Source organism: Podarcis filfolensis (assembly GCF_964270895.1).
Source record: "Podarcis filfolensis genome assembly, chromosome: 2".
NCBI lineage: Eukaryota > Metazoa > Chordata > Lepidosauria > Squamata > Lacertidae > Podarcis > Podarcis filfolensis.
Genome location: NC_139605.1, coordinates 121759346 through 121778003, shown reverse-complemented (window position 1 = coordinate 121778003; position 18658 = coordinate 121759346). Strand labels below are relative to the sequence as shown.

General features: G+C 44.1%; 1 protein-coding gene across 12 annotated transcripts in view; it reads left to right on the top strand.

Moving 5' to 3' along the window:
* LRP1 (LDL receptor related protein 1) overlaps positions 1-18658 on the top strand; it is a 312513-nt gene that overhangs the window by 198326 nt on the left and 95529 nt on the right. For 6 of the 12 annotated variants that reach the window (XM_083599705.1, XM_083599712.1, XM_083599711.1 and 3 more), the window contains 8 exons: positions 2658-2708; positions 4348-4515; positions 5116-5298; positions 6187-6387; positions 7025-7270; positions 11398-11595; positions 16701-16905; positions 17821-17985. In XM_083599705.1, coding sequence (XP_083455831.1) covers positions 2658-2708; positions 4348-4515; positions 5116-5298; positions 6187-6387; positions 7025-7270; positions 11398-11595; positions 16701-16905; positions 17821-17985 — 1417 coding nt within the window. The remainder of the gene's footprint in view (positions 1-2657; positions 2709-4347; positions 4516-5115; positions 5299-6186; positions 6388-7024; positions 7271-11397; positions 11596-16700; positions 16906-17820; positions 17986-18658) is intronic. The other 6 variants (XM_083599706.1, XM_083599704.1, XM_083599714.1 and 3 more) reach the window with 1 other exon arrangement.

The window sequence follows — 18658 nt, the reverse complement described above, 5'->3', positions numbered from 1 at the left end:
CAGGTTTACCTTAAGAAAGGTGTAGGGAACCTTTGGCCCTCCAGATGCTGCTGAACTACAACTCCAATACTCCTGGAATTCCTCACTTGTAAGAAATCATTATTTTGGTGTGGCAGCATCTACACTTCAGAGCTCCCTACCTGTTGACATCAAACAGGCACCTTCATTGTGTTATTTTTGCACCTGCTTAAAACATTTTCATTTCAGCTAGCCTATTCAGACACATAGGTGTTGGCATGTTCTTCTTAGTTTACACCTGAGTCTAATTGTTTTAAAAATGTTTTTAATTGCACATTTTAAACTTTTTAATTGATAATTTAATGTTTCTTGTAAACTGCAAGTGAGATTTTTTTTTTGAAATCAAGTGGTATACAAATTTTGTTAAATCAAAATAAATGTAACAGATCCCTGGTCACTGACTATGTGTCAGGGCTGGTTCATATGCAGGTCAGCATGGAGACTCAGAGACTCGAAGAAAAGTTAGCTTTTTATTAGGAAAAATAGCATACAATCAGAGAGCACCACAGGGCATGTCTTGCTCCCAGTAGTGCAGCTGCCAAGACTGGCTGTCTTCCCCTCCTACTTCCCTCTGAAGCGCCTCCTTAGCCAGTTGTCTTCCAAGGAGCCTTAAAGCCCATTAGGGAGCCCCCCCCCGCTCTGTTTTTCTTTATTTGGCTACATGTGAAGCTCTGTGTGTCCTTGGAGACAAGGGTGGAGGGGAGCTTAATACTGTGGGACTGGGCAGTCCCTGTGAAACTGCTGTAGCTCCTGCCCCTCCTCCTCCGCTGAACCTGAATTGCTTCCCTCTGCTTCCTGCCCTGCCCTTGAACAGCTTTCTACCTCTGGCTCTTCTCTCTCCCTCGAGCCTGTTGCTTCTTCAGCATCCCAGCCTCCTTCCTCCTCTGACCTGTCTTTTGCGTCCCACCACCACTTCCCTGGTTTCAGAGCCTTCCTCCTCTGTAGCTTCCCTTGGGGGTTCTTCAGCTGGAGCCTCTCATCACTCTTCTTCGTCCAACCAGTTCCTAAAACCTTGCTTGCTGGGGCTGATAAGAGTTGTAGTTCAGCAACATATGGGGGACCATAGGCTCCCCACACCTGCCCTAAGTCCTCATCTGCTCATTAATTACATTGCATGATTGGGCTGATCTGAAGATTTCAGTGCTTTGAACCCCCCCCTCTTTAAACGGTCAAAGATGGAATGTTGGAGGTTGATGTGGGATAGGCTTGCACCCCAATATCATTTCATAAGTGGATAGATTTAGTTTCGTAAGTGGATAGATTTAGTTTCAAGCTCAGAATCTTAAGGGCCAGATTCACCAGATTCAAGTGGTTAAACTTTGTCTGGATTGTACCACTTCAAGTTGCAGGTATGGGTCTGCATTTTTGAATGCCCCCCCCCCCCAAACAAAACAAAAAACAAACCCTGCATGTAGAACATTTGCCTATCAGCAAGAAAGGTCGGACTTTGCCTTCCAACTGAGAGGCTTGTTTTCTGTATGCCGGGATCTTTTGGGGGAGGGGTGGCAGCAATGCTCCTCTGCACCCTGAAATTGGAAAAAGTCCCAAGAGAAAGAGAAAGCTTTGCCACTTGATTCTGCTGACTATGTAAACTGTCTCTATGCAGAACTGTGAGTAGTAGGTAATGGGAAAGGAAATTATCCCCAGGTCAGTTGGCTATTAACCCTGATGCTATTTTTGTTGATTTTTTTCATTTCTTTTGGAGAGCATGTCTGGGGCTTACTTGTATGAGTCATCTGTGTTTTAAACATCTTGGTGAAGTGCAGCATGTTGTCACCTCTTTTTCTCTGTGACAATACGTTGTATTTAGGGAAAGTTTGGGACTAATGTGGGTGAGGTTAGGAAGAGAAGAGAGACAAAGCCTATTGCTGCTCCAACAGGGTGGACTTTGATGATCTTCTGGTCCTTCCCTGACCTCTGACTCTATGGCTGCCATCTAGATCTGAGGATTGTTGTCCACTGGGATAGGAAAAGAGCTGCAGGGTCAACTTAGGAGAGAAACCATAATTCTACTAGAGCACATTCTTTGCATGTCAAAGGTCAGTTCCTGTTGGAAAAAGAAGAGTATCAGGTGGCATGTGATGGAACAGCCCCCTCTCTGGCTAAGACCCTGGAGAGCTGCTGTCAGTCAGAGTAGAGAATATTGGACTAAATAAGCAAATAGCCTTGCCTGGTTTAAAGCAACTTCTTAGGTTCCTGTGAGCTCTAGCAAAATTCCTAAACCTAGAATATTGTCTGCATGTTTTACCTTGCACTTAAATAAGTAAAAACGCTGGGAGCTTGCTTGCCTAGTAGACTTAAGCACACACAAGTTCAGATGGATTTTTGGAATGGACACTGAATTTCAGGGAATGGGCCTAGAACATCCATGAAAGGTGCCCCAGAGCTTCAGCCTTCCCCCAAGGCCTCAGGATCACTTTGCCCCAGTCCAGAGAAATAGGGTGTGAACTCTGTCCACTGCTTCTCATTCCCCCTTTATGACTCTCCTGTTCTGCATTCCGCCCCCATTCATACTCTGTCTTTTAACATATCTGTATATCACCATTTTCGTATTTGATTTCCTTTTTCATGTTGAGTGTGTGTGTGTGTGTTTTCACTTTGCCCACTCTTCTGTCTTCTCTGGTTGGTTTCTGTTTCAGAAAAGGATTGTGGGGATGGCTCTGACGAAAAGAATTGTCCAAAAGCTACCGGTTAGTGCATAGATCAACATGCACCACAACTCTTTCCCGCTTTCTGGTCTCTTAAGATCCTTGTCACTTTTCTTCACAAGTCCAGTCACTGCAGGAAAACACAAAGCAAAACTCCCACTTCCTGTCCTTAGTTTTTCTGATGAAGATCATTTGATGTACCCATTCTGCAAATTCAAAGAGCCATTCCTGGGGCCTGCTTTCAGCTATAGTTGTTCACATCTGTATGATGGGAGCTGCTGTCACTACTTCATGTGTCCCTCTGATACTCGGCCACTGCTTCTGTTACTCAAGTGTCAAATACTTGTTTTGCTTAGCTGTTGTGATTCAATCATGCAGCCCTGCCTTACTTGCCTTCGCATGTAAGTAGGTTCCACTTTGGTGATGCTTCCAGCCTCCAAAGAAGGGGTAGCCAGTGTGGTCCCTTCCAGATGTTGCTGGACTCCAGCTCCCATCATCTGTACTAATCATTGGCCATGTTTGCTGGGGCTGGTGGGAGTTGGAGACCAACAACATCTGGAGGGGCACCAAACTGGTTCCTCCTGCCCCAAAATGAGAGAGTGAGAGTGAAAAGCAGGTAGCAGAGACAGAGAAAGAGATAAAAGGGGTGGTCCCACCTCCTGCCACCATATGGCTCCCACCAGGTTACCTCCAATGAAATGTGGCCCCACACCAACCTTGGATTAAGGCCCATTGAGTTCAGTGCTGAGTAGACCTGTGTAGGATTGTACCATGAAGGTAAGCAGGTGAATGCAAACTGAACTTAAGAGCGCCACATTCTCACACCCTGACGCATATCAGTGTAAATGCTAGTGCATTAGATTAAGCTGGCAAGCAAAATGGGAGGGGAAGAAGGCCACTCATCATTTTGTGTACCTCCTTTTGCTCTAGAATTTGGCAAGTAGACTGCAACGACAGGAGGAGGAGAAGCAGGAGCAATGATTTAGCTCTCCAAAGCCAAGAGAAACTCTAGCGATACAAATGGTTTTGTCGGTCACTGGTTTTGCTGCAGGGAGCGGAAAATCCAATAATGCAAAACAAATATGGAAACATTTTCAGGCTCAAGTATTTTAGAGAAAAGCCTGTCCCCATTTAGAAACCGAGGAGTCCCTTAAAAGCAGCTTCATGATCTTGAATGAGGTCTGTTCCAAACTGCACATGCACAGACATTCACATGTACACACACACATACACACCATTGTATACATATAATTTAGTTTCCAAGGAATGAATAGATGTTGCTGATGCCCCAAACCACAAGTAAGATTGGCTCCTAACTTCATCCATTCCCACTGCCCCATGGTGCATGAGGTGATCTATGCAATTTCTGTGTTTTCATTTTTATCAATTATTATTACTATTATTATTATTATCATCACTATTACTACTGCTAACTTTTTAGTTGCTTTACTAGTGTCAAGAGCTCTTGGGACTGTGGGGAGCATGCTTGGCTGGAGTTTGCATGGGATGGGAATGTGCCGTTAGCTCAGACAGTGGGTGCATTGCTGAAATACCTTGAGACATTCCAGCTGCTTGTCAGCCAGAGGGGTCTTCTTCCAGAGGGGGTGTGGGAAGGGTAGCTCCTACGCCTGCAGACCTAGGCAGCCCCTGACCCTTCCTTCTTCCTTCCTCCTCCTTCCAGACAATGACTGTGGGGACAACAGCGATGAAGCTGGCTGCAGCCATTCCTGCTCCAGCAACCAGTTCAAATGCAACAGTGGGCGCTGCATCCCAGTGCACTGGACCTGTGATGGGGATAACGACTGTGGGGACTACAGCGATGAGACCCACGCCAACTGCACCAACCAGGGTGAGGAGGAGGAGTCAAGATGAGCCAGGCAGCACATGCCCAGCACCAATAACATCTTTGAAATTCTGCACAGGCAAAACTTAAATCCTGTGAGCATAGGACAGAGGAAGCTGCCTTATATGGAATCTGACCATTGGTCCATCTAGCTCAGCATTGCCTGCTGACTGACAGTGGCTTTCCAGGATCTCAAAAAGGTTCTTTCCTGATCCTACATGGAGATGCCAGGGAATGAAGCTGGGACCTTATGCAGGCAAAACAGATTTGTCTACCATTGAGCTGTGGCCTCCATCCCCATACCATTGAGTTACAGCCCTTATTTGCTAACTTGGTTTAGCACCACTTACAGAGGTCTGCTGCTTTTTTGTCTTTTATTGTGCCATTTGTGCAGCTTTCCCTCTTTCTTCCCTGTGGTGGTGGTATGGGCCCCCTCCCACAACCCATTCAGAATTTGAAACTTACTTGAGAGGGAATCCCCTGTTCAAAACCTGCTTGGCAAGACACATATCATGCTAGCTTCCCTTACCACCTGGCTGGCTTCCAGTCCTAGTCACCAGCTGTGACCTGGTTTCACATTCTGTGCCCCTGTCATTCCATCCCCAGCCACACGTCCACCCGGAGGTTGCCACACCGATGAGTTCCAGTGCCGGCTAGATGCACTCTGCATTCCTATGCGCTGGCGTTGTGATGGCGACACCGACTGCATGGACTCCAGTGATGAGAAGAACTGTGAAGGTGTCACACACGTCTGCGATCCAAATGTCAAGTTTGGCTGCAAGGACTCTGGTAATTGTTTTGCATTACAGAGGTGGCGATGAAGGCACCCTCGTCCAGGCAGCTCTCATGCACAGTTCCAGCACCTTTGGCAAGCCAGTGTGGGGTAGCGGTTGGAGTGTTTGAGTGAGGAGACCTTGGTTTGAATCTCCACTCAGTCCCCATCTCTCAGCCTTGACCAACTAGGTTTGCTGCAAGGATAAATAATGGGTCTGAGGGAAAATGGTGCCTGCTTTCTCCCAGGAGTTATCCTGTGCTCCTAGTTGTTTGCTGTTGCCCAAGGTAGGTAATCTGAGGTCTGCAGTGCCACCATGTAGTTTACGCCCATATAGTCCCACTCCTGTTCCTTCAGATCTTTGCTAGAGACCATGTTTTGTGTTCTCTCATATTCAGAATTGCTCCAGTTCTGTCTACAAATAAGGATGATCATGCATACATACCTCTTGGTGATGTACAATTCATTGGAGGGGGTGAAATTAGCTGGTTCATGAAACTATTAATGCTCTTGGGCACAGACTTCCTGATTGTTTCAGGCATGCAGCTAGGATCCCATGACATGCAGATACTCCTTCAAAGAGCCCTTGCCTTCCTCAAATCCCTTGATTCCCTTGCCCTTTTCCTAAATAAACCTTCTCCGTCAGCTAAGCTGACAACTTTCCCTTTTCTTTCAGAAATTGGACTGGAACATTGTGACAGCTTTATTCCCTGAGTAGCTGGAATGTTCATGAACATTCTGTGGCATCACACCCAACTCAGCCAGTGACCCTCATAATCACTATACTGTAGAGATGCCTTTTTTTTAGTACCTCAGTGTCTTCAGGGGTTGTGTGTTGAAATAGTCAGTTTTGCCAGTCCCCCTTCTGGTGTTTCATATATGTTTATTGTCTCCTCTCCTTGTAGCCCGCTGTATCAGCAAGGCTTGGGTATGTGATGGGGACAATGATTGTGAGGACAACTCTGATGAAGAGAACTGTGAGTCCCTGGTATGCAAGCCGCCTTCACATACTTGTGCCAACAACACATCAATCTGCCTCCCTCCGGAAAAGCTGTGTGATGGCAGAAATGACTGCAAGGATGGGTCTGATGAAGGAAAGCTGTGTGGTGAGTCTCCCTTTCTCTAGGAGCACAGTGACCCAGGGGAGCAGACTTGCTTTCCAGTTCTCTGTGTGTATGTTTTTGTAGGAAACCAGGACCCCTCAGCTTTGTGCCTTGTTCTGGATGCTGTTATCTGTCTGGCGTGGCTGATAGGGTGCCAGAACCCCCAGTTGAAATACTTCTTCAGCCAGGTGCTTGGCTAGGCAGCTGCAATGTTATACTCTTAACCTTAGGTGCCTATCAGCAATATTGGAATGGTACTTTGCAACCTGTGCTTTACAAGGATGCTGTAAATATTACTGAAATTATGCATGGGCTTTGTGAATGCTCAGAACATGCTATAAAAGCGGAAGGTTTTTAATCTGTTTCTAGAATGTTTTTGATTATTTTGTTCTTGAGGCATTTGCCACCCTGGGCTCCTTTGGGAGTGTGGGCAGGATGTAAAATGAATGCATAAATAATAAATAGTGCTCCGTCCTTCTTTAATTTCACCATCTCTTCTTATTCAGTCAGATCAGATGGTTCACCACCACCGTGGGCCCTGGAATAGGCAATATGCCATAGGCAGGGCTGTCTTGAACAACTTGGGCATGTAGCCAGATTTCACTTACTGACTCTGTGATATGTTTCTGATCTCCTGTAGACCTCTGCTCTCTGAGCAATGGGGGCTGCAGCCACAACTGCACGGTTGCACCAGGTGAGGGCATTGCCTGCTCTTGCCCCTTGGGCATGGAGTTGGGTAGCGACAACAAGACCTGCCAGATCCAGAGCTACTGTGCCAAGCGCCTCAAGTGCAGTCAGAAGTGTGAGCAGGACAAATACAATGTGAAGTGCTCTTGCTACGAGGGCTGGATGCTGGAGGGCGATGGCGAGAGCTGCCGCAGCATGGGTAAGTAAACAACCCGATGGAACTTGCGTGTAAATGTTCTACCTGTTGTGTAGGACAAGGGTTGCGGAACAATGGTATCAGATTCTCAGATGCATTGCAGGAATGGCTCTAGATCCTCTGCTCTATGGGCATGTGCAGGGCTGTTTCACACATTAAATAAAGAGCAGCAAGCGGATTTCAGTATATACTCAATAGCTGGGAGATGTGGCTTTCTCAGCTCCCTTATGAAGAAATCTCTTTAATATTTTCAAACACCAGTTCATCACTTTTACCTTTTACATACTTTAAGCATATTCAGAAGGAAGGGAGAGATATAAATTGAATAAATAAATAACAATAATTAAAACATCCTAGTTATACACCTATTATACACAGTTGTGTGAAAAGGTGCTGCTGAGCTAGTGAAACTGCTCATTTCCCTGCAAGGTTTCTTATGAGATCTAAAGAGGTGTCACAAAGCACTTTGGGTCTGTTTCCTAGTAAGCCATCACACATTGGAGGATGAGGTGCCCCACTGCACTTTCTGGGTTTAAAATCAATTACTGCCTTAGCCGGGAAGCTGAGGTCCTTGCTTACGAGCAGGCACAGTGCTCCATAATGTGGAAAATTGTGGAGGATTGAGGAGGTTCACTTCAAGGAAGAACTCACGTCTTTGTAACCAGGCCTGGAAATTGACTCCCTATGGTATGTGGCTGAAAGCTGCGACAGCATTTCCCTAGGCATATCCCATAGGAAAAAAATGGTTTCAGTTTGTCTTTAGTCCTCGAAGAAAAACATAGAAGATGACATGGAAACCTCCACCCTTTGGGTCCACCTCTGTGGTGTCCTCTGTCCAGGATATCTGCTTCTGTTCTGCCCTGCAGGCAGACCTAGGCAGCCCCTCTGTGACAATAGCAACACCAAGCATCTCACTTGCAACACTAGGGCCTCTGCTGAACAGCACGGTTGCTAGATCTGGGTGGAGGGGAGTGGAATGTGGCCTGGTCCCTTGAACCTGCTTTGTATGCATGGCGGATATGGGGTCTGTCCAAGGTTCCTGCCTTTTTGCTAAATTAAATGGAAAAGGGAGTCCAAAAGGGGTGGGGGTGGGCAAGTGGAGTGAGGTGCACGGGCGGAGGGAGAGAAACGAAACTTAGTGTATTCTGGCAGCCAAGAAACACAGCAATGTTCCTGTCATTTGGGGACTTGCCCTCATTCAGCAGTGTTGCAGTTGGCAGGCGCAAGAAAGGCTGCTCTGTTTCCCGTGCCCCAGGGAGGAATGGAATTGCGAAAGTGGGGGGGGGGGGAGGGAGGGAGAGACAACAAGTTTGTTTTTTTGGTTTTTTAAGATATTTATTGAAGTTTAACAATTACAGAAAAAAGAAAAACAGACAGTAATAATAAAAAAAGATTACAATGCTTCAAAAATAAAGAAAAATACAACACTAAGGCGAAAAAAGAAAAAAAAAGAAAAAAGAAAAAACCCCAAAACAATACAACTAAACAATAACATTTAAAAAACATTAACATCCAGTATTTTCATATCATTATCTTTCATTTACTTATTTCCTTGACTTCCTCACGCCTCCCTTTTTGTATTCTATTTCATAATTGTTCCACCAAGTCCTTTCCCTCTTTCTCGAATTTTGTTCCTTAATTTATCTTAACACAATTTAACCTTAAATTTTACACTTTAACCCATTAACAGTCCATTTTTACTTAATTCTTTGTAACCTTTCTGCTAAGACCATGTAAATCCATTCCAGCATCTTTCTAACATTCATTAATTTTACAGTGTTTTTTTAAGTATGCTTTAAATTTTTTCCAATCTTCTTCCATCGACTCTTCTCCCTGGTCTCGGATTCTGCCAGTCATTTCCGCCAGTTCCATGTAGTCCATCAGTTTCATCTGCCATTCTTCCCTGGTGGGTAGATCTTGCGTCTTCCAGTACTTTGCAATAAGTATTCTTGCTGCTGTTGTGGCATACATAAAAAACGTTCTATCTTTCTTTGGCACCAATTGGCCAACCATGCCCAGGAGAAAGGCCTCTGGTTTCTTCAGGAAGGTATATTTAAATACCTTCTTCATTTCATTATAGATCATCTCCCAGAATGCCTTAATCTTTGGGCATGTCCACCAAAGGTGAAAGAAAGTACCTTCTGTCTCCTTACATTTCCAGCATTTATTATCAGGCAAATGGTAAATTTTTGCAAGCTTGACTGGTGTTATGTACCACCTATAGATCATTTTCATTAAATTCTCTTTTAAGGCATTACATGCCGTAAATTTCATACCAGTGGTCCATAACTGTTCCCAGTCAGCCATCATAATATTATGTCCAACATCTTGTGCCCATTTAATCATAGCAGATTTCACCATTTCATCTTGAGTATTCCATTTCAACAGCAAGTTATACATTCTTAACAAATTCTTAACTTTAGAGTCTAACAGTTCTGTTTCCAATTTTGATTTTTCCACTTGGAAGCCTATTTTTTTGTCCAAATTATGTGCCTCCATTATTTGATAGTAATGGAGCCAATCTCGCACTTTATTTTTTAATTTTTCAAAACTCTGCAATTTTAGTCTGTCTCCCTCTTGTTCCAAAATTTCCCAATATTTCGGCCATTTAGCCTCCATATTGAGTTTTTTCTGAGCCTTCGCTTCCATTGGTGACAGCCACCTTGGGGTTTTATTTTCAAGCAAATCCTTGTATCTTATCCAAACATTAAACAGTGCTTTTCTAACAATATGGCTTTTGAACGCTTTATGTGCTTTGACCTTATCATACCACAAATATGCATGCCAAACAAATACATTATTGAAACCTTCCAAATCCAACACATCAGTGTTTTCAAGAAGCAGCCATTCTTTCAGCCAACAAAAAGCGGCTGATTCATAATAAAGTTTTAAGTCTGGCAGGGCAAATCCACCTCTTTCTTTTGCATCTGTTAATATCTTAAATTTTATACGAGGCTTCTTGCCCTGCCAGACAAATCTAGAGATACCTCTCTGCCACTTCTTAAAACAATCCATTTTATCCACAATTTGCAATGTTTGAAACAGAAACAACATTCTTGGCAATACATTCATTTTTATCACAGCAATTCGGCCTAAAAGCGATAGCTTCAAATTTGACCATATTTCTAAATCCTTTTTCACTTCAGTCCAACATTTTTCATAATTATCCTTAAATAAATTCACATTCTTAGCAGTCATGTTTACCCCTAAATAGTTCACTTTCTTAACCAGAGTCAATCCTGTCTCCTTCTGAAACTTATCTCTCTCAATCTCAGTTAGATTTTTCTCCAAAACTTTTGTTTTCATCTTATTCAACTTAAAACCTGCTACCTGACCGAATTCTTGAATCAGTTCTAATACTCTTTTAGTACTTGATTCTGGCTCCTGTAAAGTCAATACCAAATCATCAGCAAATGCTTTCAATTTGTACTGTTTGGCTCCTACTTGTATACCTTTTACCATTTGGTCCCTTCTAATCATATTTAACAAAACTTCCAGGACCGATATAAAAAGCAATGGAGAGATTGGGCAGCCTTGTCGTGTTCCTTTCTCGATCTTAAATTCTTCCGTCACTACATTGTTTACAATTAACTTAGCCTTTTGTTCTAAATAAATTGCACCTATACCGTTTCCAAAACCTTGACCAACCCCCATCCCCAATAGATTCTTCTTCATGAAACTCCAGGAAATATTGTCAAATATTGTTTTTTTTAATGATGCATGTTCTTCATTTGCAATAAGCCATGATTTTCCTTGGAATGATGAAGGAAAAGCTAAGTGGCCCATCATGATAGGGCTCTGGGAATTTGAACCCGGGACATGAGTAGCAGAGTGCAGCCCAACAATCCCTTGTTCACATATCTGTCAGTACTATTGATAATTTGCAATGTCATAATGATTTATGATGATGGGGGTCGTGATTAAGTCTGCAGGCCGGCTCATGATGGGCATGAGCAGATCAGGGGTGAATTCAGAGGCTGAAAGTGCAAAGTGGAGGAGGAGGAGGAGAAATTATTGGAAGAAGTTTCCAATTCCTTATTGAAGTTACTCCAACCCCTTTCTTGTGCGTTAGTTCTAAAACACAAAAGTGCAATGGCACCAGTAATCCACAGTCCTCTCTCAATTTTCAGACCCCTTTAAGCCTTTCATCATATTTTCCAACCGCCATGAGATCCGGCGCATTGATCTGCACAAGGGGGATTACAGTGTCTTAGTGCCAGGCTTGCGGAACACCATTGCCCTGGACTTCCATCTGAACCAGAGCTCCCTCTACTGGACGGATGTGGTGGAAGACAAGATATACCGGGGAAAGCTGCATGAGAATGGAGGTGAGTGCTTGGGATAAAGAGGAGGGTTGCCGAAGCCTTATTGTCTTCCTCAAACTCCCCCTCCCACCCAGAAAGAAAAGTATTCATCTTAGTGTGAGCTATGCTCACAGCCCACCCTTATCAGGGTAATACTTCTTGGTTCTCTTCAGCTGCCCCCCCCATCAAGTCAATCAATAAATATACCTAACTAACTGAGGTTCTGCCCCCCTTCCCGCATAAATCCTGGCTACACCCATGGTCCTCATGGTTTGAAGTCACGGATTGTATCATGAGGAAGGAAGGAAGTGTCCCTTGGCTGTCTCAGGTTTACTCTGAAATTCCTGCCTTTTGTTTGTTTACTTTTTACATAAAGAATCTAGCTGGTTTCATTGCCAATGCCTCACATTTCATTGTTTTCTGAGCTGCCCTCTCCACATGATTTGTGGAAATCTAAAACAAAATTATTAAAATTCAACAGCGGAGTTGGTGTGGTAAGGTATTTTTGACACTTTTCCTGGCTACTGTGCCTTTAGTTAGCAGCTTCTACCTCTTAAGTGCTTCCCCTTCAGCACAACTTCTTGGTCAGTTCCTCTTCCCTTGGCTAGGAGGGGGAGCAATTACTTCTTTCCTTTCCTTCCCTTTTTTTTTCTTTGTTTTTTTAAACATTGTAAAACAGCATTTTTATGTAATGAAATAAAGTGGTTTCAGGAGCTATATTCAGTGGAGAAGGAACAGGGGAAATTGCTTAACTCTTTCCTCACCAACTTTTTTTTTTTTTTGCCCCCAATCCTTCCCAGCATTGCATATGTGTGCCTTGCAAGGGTAAACAGGCATCTGAAACATTGCTGGTTGGGTGGGATTTGGGAAGTGGCTTTTTGGAGGGGGATTTGAAGCAGAAAATCAGAAGGCAGTAAAACGTTCCATGCCCCTCTGCTACATTGCTCAGAATCTCCCTCCTGATACTTCCCCCCCCCCCATGGATGTCAGGATTTCATTGCACATACAGCAATGCCTCTTAGTGGGAGAGAAGAGCATAGTTGCCAACCGTGGGGCTGGGCAGGGTGCCTGTCCCAGTGCAGGCTTCTGTTCTCTTCATGGAGAAGGAGCAACTTGCCTTGATTTTAGTGGGGATGTGCTGCTCTCCCCAGTCTCTTCCCTTGACCCTTTGTTGCTCTAGGAAGCAAAATCTCTATCACTTTACTAATTAGGGGAGCTTCTAGCAAGCTGGGGAAAAATATTTTCTGCTTACTTACGATGAGCATAAAGGAAGGGCTCTTCTTTGGAGTAGCCCTCATCTGTCAGGAGAATTTCTCCAAGTGCCACTTCGTAGGAAATCAAGGCAAGTCAAACCTGCAAAAATGTGGATCAAATGGAAAACTGTGTTTGAAAGATTACAGCTTTTTAACCTGCCCATTCATTCATTCATTCATTCATTCATTTGTCTTTGGCCTCAGGCTACCAGTTTAGAAACAGATAACATAAAAAGTTAACAGAATTGGGTAGAGGAAGGGGGGAAAGCCAATTCAGGCACTTATACTTAGTTTCAAAGTTCTTCTAACAACCAAATGGAATGGTCATGCCCGTCTCTCTTTTACAGTTTTCCTCCTCCTTGGTGGAAAGGGGATTAAGAAATAAATCAATACATCAAAATTCTATCCCTGATAATCCCCATTTACTCTGCTGTAGATTTCATTCAGGGGGCAGTGACTTCCTAAATGACACAAGGGCCAGCCAATCAGTACACAACCCTGTGCACAACCCATCTCTTAGAAGAGATAGGGGAAATTTGATTTAAGGCTGGCCAATCTGTGCTGAACAAATCCAGCTTCTCCTCAAACTGGTGTTTTTTTTTTAAAGAAGATCTCTCTCAGTCTGATTCCAGAGAAAATGCTATACAAGTGCCACAATTTCAGAGAGTGTTCTTCCACAGTGGGCTCATTCCTGACTTTGTGTGTGTGTGTGTGTGTGTGTGTGGACAGAGCTTTGAAATCCAAAAGATCAGGGAGTATTGGCACTCATGTGTCAAAATACCATTTTCTGAGCAATTGCTGAGGTCCTGCCCTATAACAGGAAGCTTCTCGTAATGCTCAGGGAAGCTGAATAAATAGAGAGGTAACAGACTGAGTCCCTGTGACGGGGAACAAATGCTCTTGGGGTTGATTAGATTAGCGTTTCTAATTTGTGCACAGTAATTGGCAGCCGGTTAACTTGGGGCACAGCAGGCCTTCGGTTTCAATCCAGTTCAATGAGACGTTATCCTCAAACAAGGCAGGCAAGTGTTACTAAGTACATGTGTGCGAAGGACAGGACTCTCTTAACCTGGAACCCCATAGAAGATTGACCCTCCCCCCACCATTGTCTTTTAACTCCCCAGGCTAGGGACAGTTGGCAGCTCCTTAAAAAGCACACATTAAACCACATCTCAAAGATGCACTGAACAAGCACACCACAAAACACTATAGGAGACAACTGTCTCCAGCTCTAGGAAGTAGACAAGAAGGTGGTCATATGTCATTGGTTCTCTCTGTTGCCCACTCTGCTGGTTGCAGCCCTGTTTATTTCCAAGAAAGCTCACAGACCTAGACACCACAACCTCTTTACGTCTGTGAACCCTCAGGATCCCACAGCATCAGGCATCAGCTAAAACGTGGTCACACCCCTTTATTCAAAATTATTTAGTGGGCAGCAGGAGGTGAGAGGGCAGGCCAAAGGAACCCTCCCCTTCATTTTGTAATGGCTGTCTTTTTTTTCTGTGAGGTGTTCGGCATATCTGCCCATACGACACATGGGGGGAGCCCTCCTGTGGGAAACTGGGACGTGTGGAGAGGGCTTTGGGGAGAGAGCAGCTCTTCAGTGTGAGCCGGTCCGTCTGTCCTCTGCGCTTCTCTTGCCTCTGTGTTGCTGGCCTCCTAAAAGCTGCAGCATTCAGTCCGCTTGTTAATGATACTGTCTTTCTGTTAAATGCTGATCATTATGTGGGAGTTAATTAGCATTCCAGGAGTTTCCTTAATTGTAATTACAGCCTGACAGTTGCCTCAACAAAGAGCGGGAGCCTAACCTGATTAGTGCCTCCAAGCGGCTGATGATTGCAGATAGGTGGAGACCTTGGGTGGCAGTAGGGCACCAGGGTGCAGCTGGGAAGGGTCCAGCTGCAGGGAGGCAGACTCAATAGAAATAAGAACTGCCTCCTTTAGCTTGGCTGTGGCTTTCTAGAAAGTGACAGCCTTTTTGGTAGGGAGCCTGATTTGATTAGCCTGCCCATAGCCGTCTCTCTTGTTCTCAACAGCTGCATCTAAAATGATGTCTTAGCCTTCCACATTGCCCAAGGCTAGGATATATGTATATTTATTTTTCTTACATTTCCACCCCACCTTTCCTCCAAGGACCTCAAGGTGGCATACATGGCTCTCACTCCACGATAGCCAGCTGCTGCCTCTCAGCCCTTAACCTGAGTGTGCATCTGAGCCCTGGTCTCCCAGGTCTTGGTCTGACACTCAGCCACAACACCACTCGGGTTCAATTCCTGACCAGAGTTTTGAGTGAGTTCTGAGTCATGCTTGCTAGAGGCCCAACCACTTATGCTTATGTTATGTTTTATCCCTTGGTTGCTGCATTGAAAGGGACTGTGCACACATGTGTATGTGTAGCTGAAGCCTCATCTTAGTGAAATGGGAACAGATGGCAGCCACCTTAGAGAAACGGCAGTTTTACCCCGAGGAAGGGGTTTTTAAATTGTGGTCTGTGGACTACCAGTGGTCTGCAGGCTTCGTTCAGGTTGTCTGCAGCATTCATACTGATTTTTAATTGTATTTTTATTGCTTTTTCTTACGTTGTATTTTATTGCATTACACTTTGAATTTTATGGAAAGCAAATTGTAATACAATTAAATTAAATGTAAGAAATAAAAGAAGCAATAAAAATGTAGTTAAAAACCATACAGCATCTAGCACATGGCAGCACAGCTGCTGCAGTAGGCAGAAACATAATTATGTGCTGTACCATGACCCTCAGCAATTTTCAAGTGGTCAGTGCAGGAAAAATGGTTTGGGAGCTATTGCCCATGGGGAAATACTTATATAGTTAATTAAAACATTCCTACCCTGCTTTTCAGCCAGTAAGGCTCTCAGAGCAGTTTACGTTAGAATAAAAGCAAGACAGTCCCTGTTTGCAGGCTTGCAATCAAAAATACTTGACACAGAGGAAAGGAGGATGTGGAGGAAAGAGAAAAACATTAAATATTGTGTTTGTTTCTTGCAATGAAAACTTTAGAACCAAATCACACAACAATTATTCACTTGGCATTTGGGAAGAGAGCCAGCAAATGAATTCCTGAGCCGATTCTCGAACATCCCACTTGGAACAAACTCAGAGGCACGCGTTGACAAGCTCTTTTCTAGAATTGTTGATGCTTTTTATTATAGCTGGATAACTACAGCTATGTATTTTCTCTCTGCCACAGATTCCCTCTACCCCATAGCAGATCTTACAGGGGGGCAAAGGCCAAATACCTCCCTAGCATGTTACACATTTTTATTTGCCTTCAGGAATAAGAATGTGAGAATGACTGGATCAGAAATGGCTGAGAGACATTGGAAGATGAGGTTTTTAAGGGAAATGCATTAAAATGTAAAAGGCACTGCTAGGGAGGGGGATGGTACTTCTCTGCCCACCATAGTCTCCAATAATACTCCATTACAAATACCCTAGTAGTTGTAGTCCTTTAGGCCTGTCTCAGTCTCCTGCTGCTATACCTTTCCAGCGGGTAGAGATAACAAACACCCCCCCCCCGAGAAAGTCATCAAAAGGCAAACATTGGATTTGGAGCACAGCATGCAAACCTAGCTAGTAAATAAGGAAATTTGGGTTGGAAACAAACAGCAGATGGCACACCTTCTGGAAGTATGGGAGTCTGGAAAGGACTGGACACCAAAATAAATGGGATCAGTTGCGATTTGAGGGAAAGGCAAGGCTGTAGGTTGAAGAACAGGACTCCAAGTACGTGGTACAGAGGGCTGCAGAATTGTGAACAGCAGTTTTAACCATAAAGGTGGAGCTTGGCTGGGAATGGCTGGTGTGAGATCAATAGTTACTGATTGCTTCTATGTTCCTCCCATCTTTCTCACAGCCTTGACCAGCTTTGAGGTGGTGATCCAGTATGGCCTGGCCACCCCTGAGGGACTTGCTGTAGACTGGATTGCTGGCAACATCTACTGGGTGGAGAGCAACCTGGACCAGATTGAGGTGGCTAAGCTTGATGGGACCATGCGGAGCACTTTGCTGGCTGGGGACATTGAGCACCCTCGGGCCATTGCCTTGGATCCACGATGCGGGTATGGTGTTGAATGGAATGGGGCTGAGATGGGGGATGGGGTCAGAAATGTTGCTCTCTCCCTTGGGTGCTCTGCCACAGCTTGCCCAAACAGACTTGGGCAAAACCTTTCTGAAATTCACTGGTAGTTCAGTGCCTTTTGCTGGAGGGAGCAAGTAAATGAAGTCGTGAAAACATACGGAGGTCTAGGACAAGACTGTGTGCATTCATTTTATCTGAGTACTGCAAAAGCATGTACCTTGGTTCTCAAATGTAATCCATTCCAGGAATCTGTTCGACTCCCAAAACCGTTCAAAAACCAAGGTGCAGCTTTCGATTGGCTGCAGGAGCTTCCTGCACTCAATCAGAAGCTGCATTAGACGTTTGGCTTCCAAAAAACGTTCACGAATCAGAACACTCACTTCCGGGTTTGCGGTGTTTGGGAGCTGATTTGTTTGACAACTGAGCCGTTTGAGAACTAATGTACCACTGTACTGTCAACATTGGGCACTGCCTTTTCCACAGAGAGAATATCTTTAATTTGTCTGTTGAAAGAATTCTGTGATACTTCACACCAATTTTCTGAACTTGTCTCTCTTGATGATGGGGCTGGGAGTGAGTGGAGTGCATATCTCTGTGCATAAAAGTGGTGAGAACACTGCTGAAATAAGGCATGGCCCTTTTTAACAACACCCAGCAGGGATGTTTCATGCTGTTCATTTTTGTTCCCCTAAAGGCTGCTATAGATAGTTGGAAAGGATATTAATTGGTGATTGATAACCAGTCTCCAGACAAGGGCTTAGTATCTCAAGGCGAAAGCTGCTAAGATTTCAGCTCTTGTAGAATTATGGAAGCCGTTTAGGCCCTGACCCTGTACAGCTGGAGAGGAGGCATGTCTGCCTCATCACTTGCGTACCTCCTTCCTCTTTCCTCCCAGGATTCTCTTCTGGACAGACTGGGATGCAAGCCTGCCCCGCATTGAGGCAGCGTCCATGAGTGGTGAGGGCCGGCGTGTCATCCACAAGGAGACTGGCTCAGGAGGCTGGCCTAATGGACTCACTGTTGACTACCTGGAGAAGCGCATTCTGTGGATAGATGCCAGGTGTGTAGTGTCCCTCCACCAAATATTATCTGGTTTAGATTTTTGGGTAGTAGCTAATAATTTTGGTAAAACGAACATCTTTCTGCACAAAAAAGCCTGTTTGGTGCCATTGTTTCTGTTGCCTGATATGTGTAGGTTGATCGAGGTATGGGCATGTGTGTGTTGGTATGGAATTTGTGTATTTATTGAGTAAGTGGAATCCTATTTTCTGCACAGCTAAAAATATCCTTGGTCTGCCATAGGTAGCTTTGTCCTGGGCTTCTTTGCGAGAAGGGCAAGATGTAAATTTAGGAGGAGGTGGAGGAGTTTGTGTGACTATTCAGTATTTGAGTAGAAAAGGATGTGACAGTCCCTGTAATTGCACGTAACATTCCTGGAAAAAATTATAATGCTCCTGTCATTGCATATACAGGCCCAAAAACCTGCCTTTTGCATATATTCAGTTTTTGGGTAGGATAATAATTAACTGGTTTTTTTGTCAATAATAATCATAGCCCATTTGTTTATATACAGGTTTGTGCTCCAAGCCATTTTTTTAAAAAAACAAAACCAGTCAAGTACAATAACCATTAAAATTTTAACATTTTTACAGCACAAACAGTTACACAATTTAAAATTCATTGATAATATAGCAAAGAAAATTAAGTGAGCATAAAGCTTACCAACAGTCTAA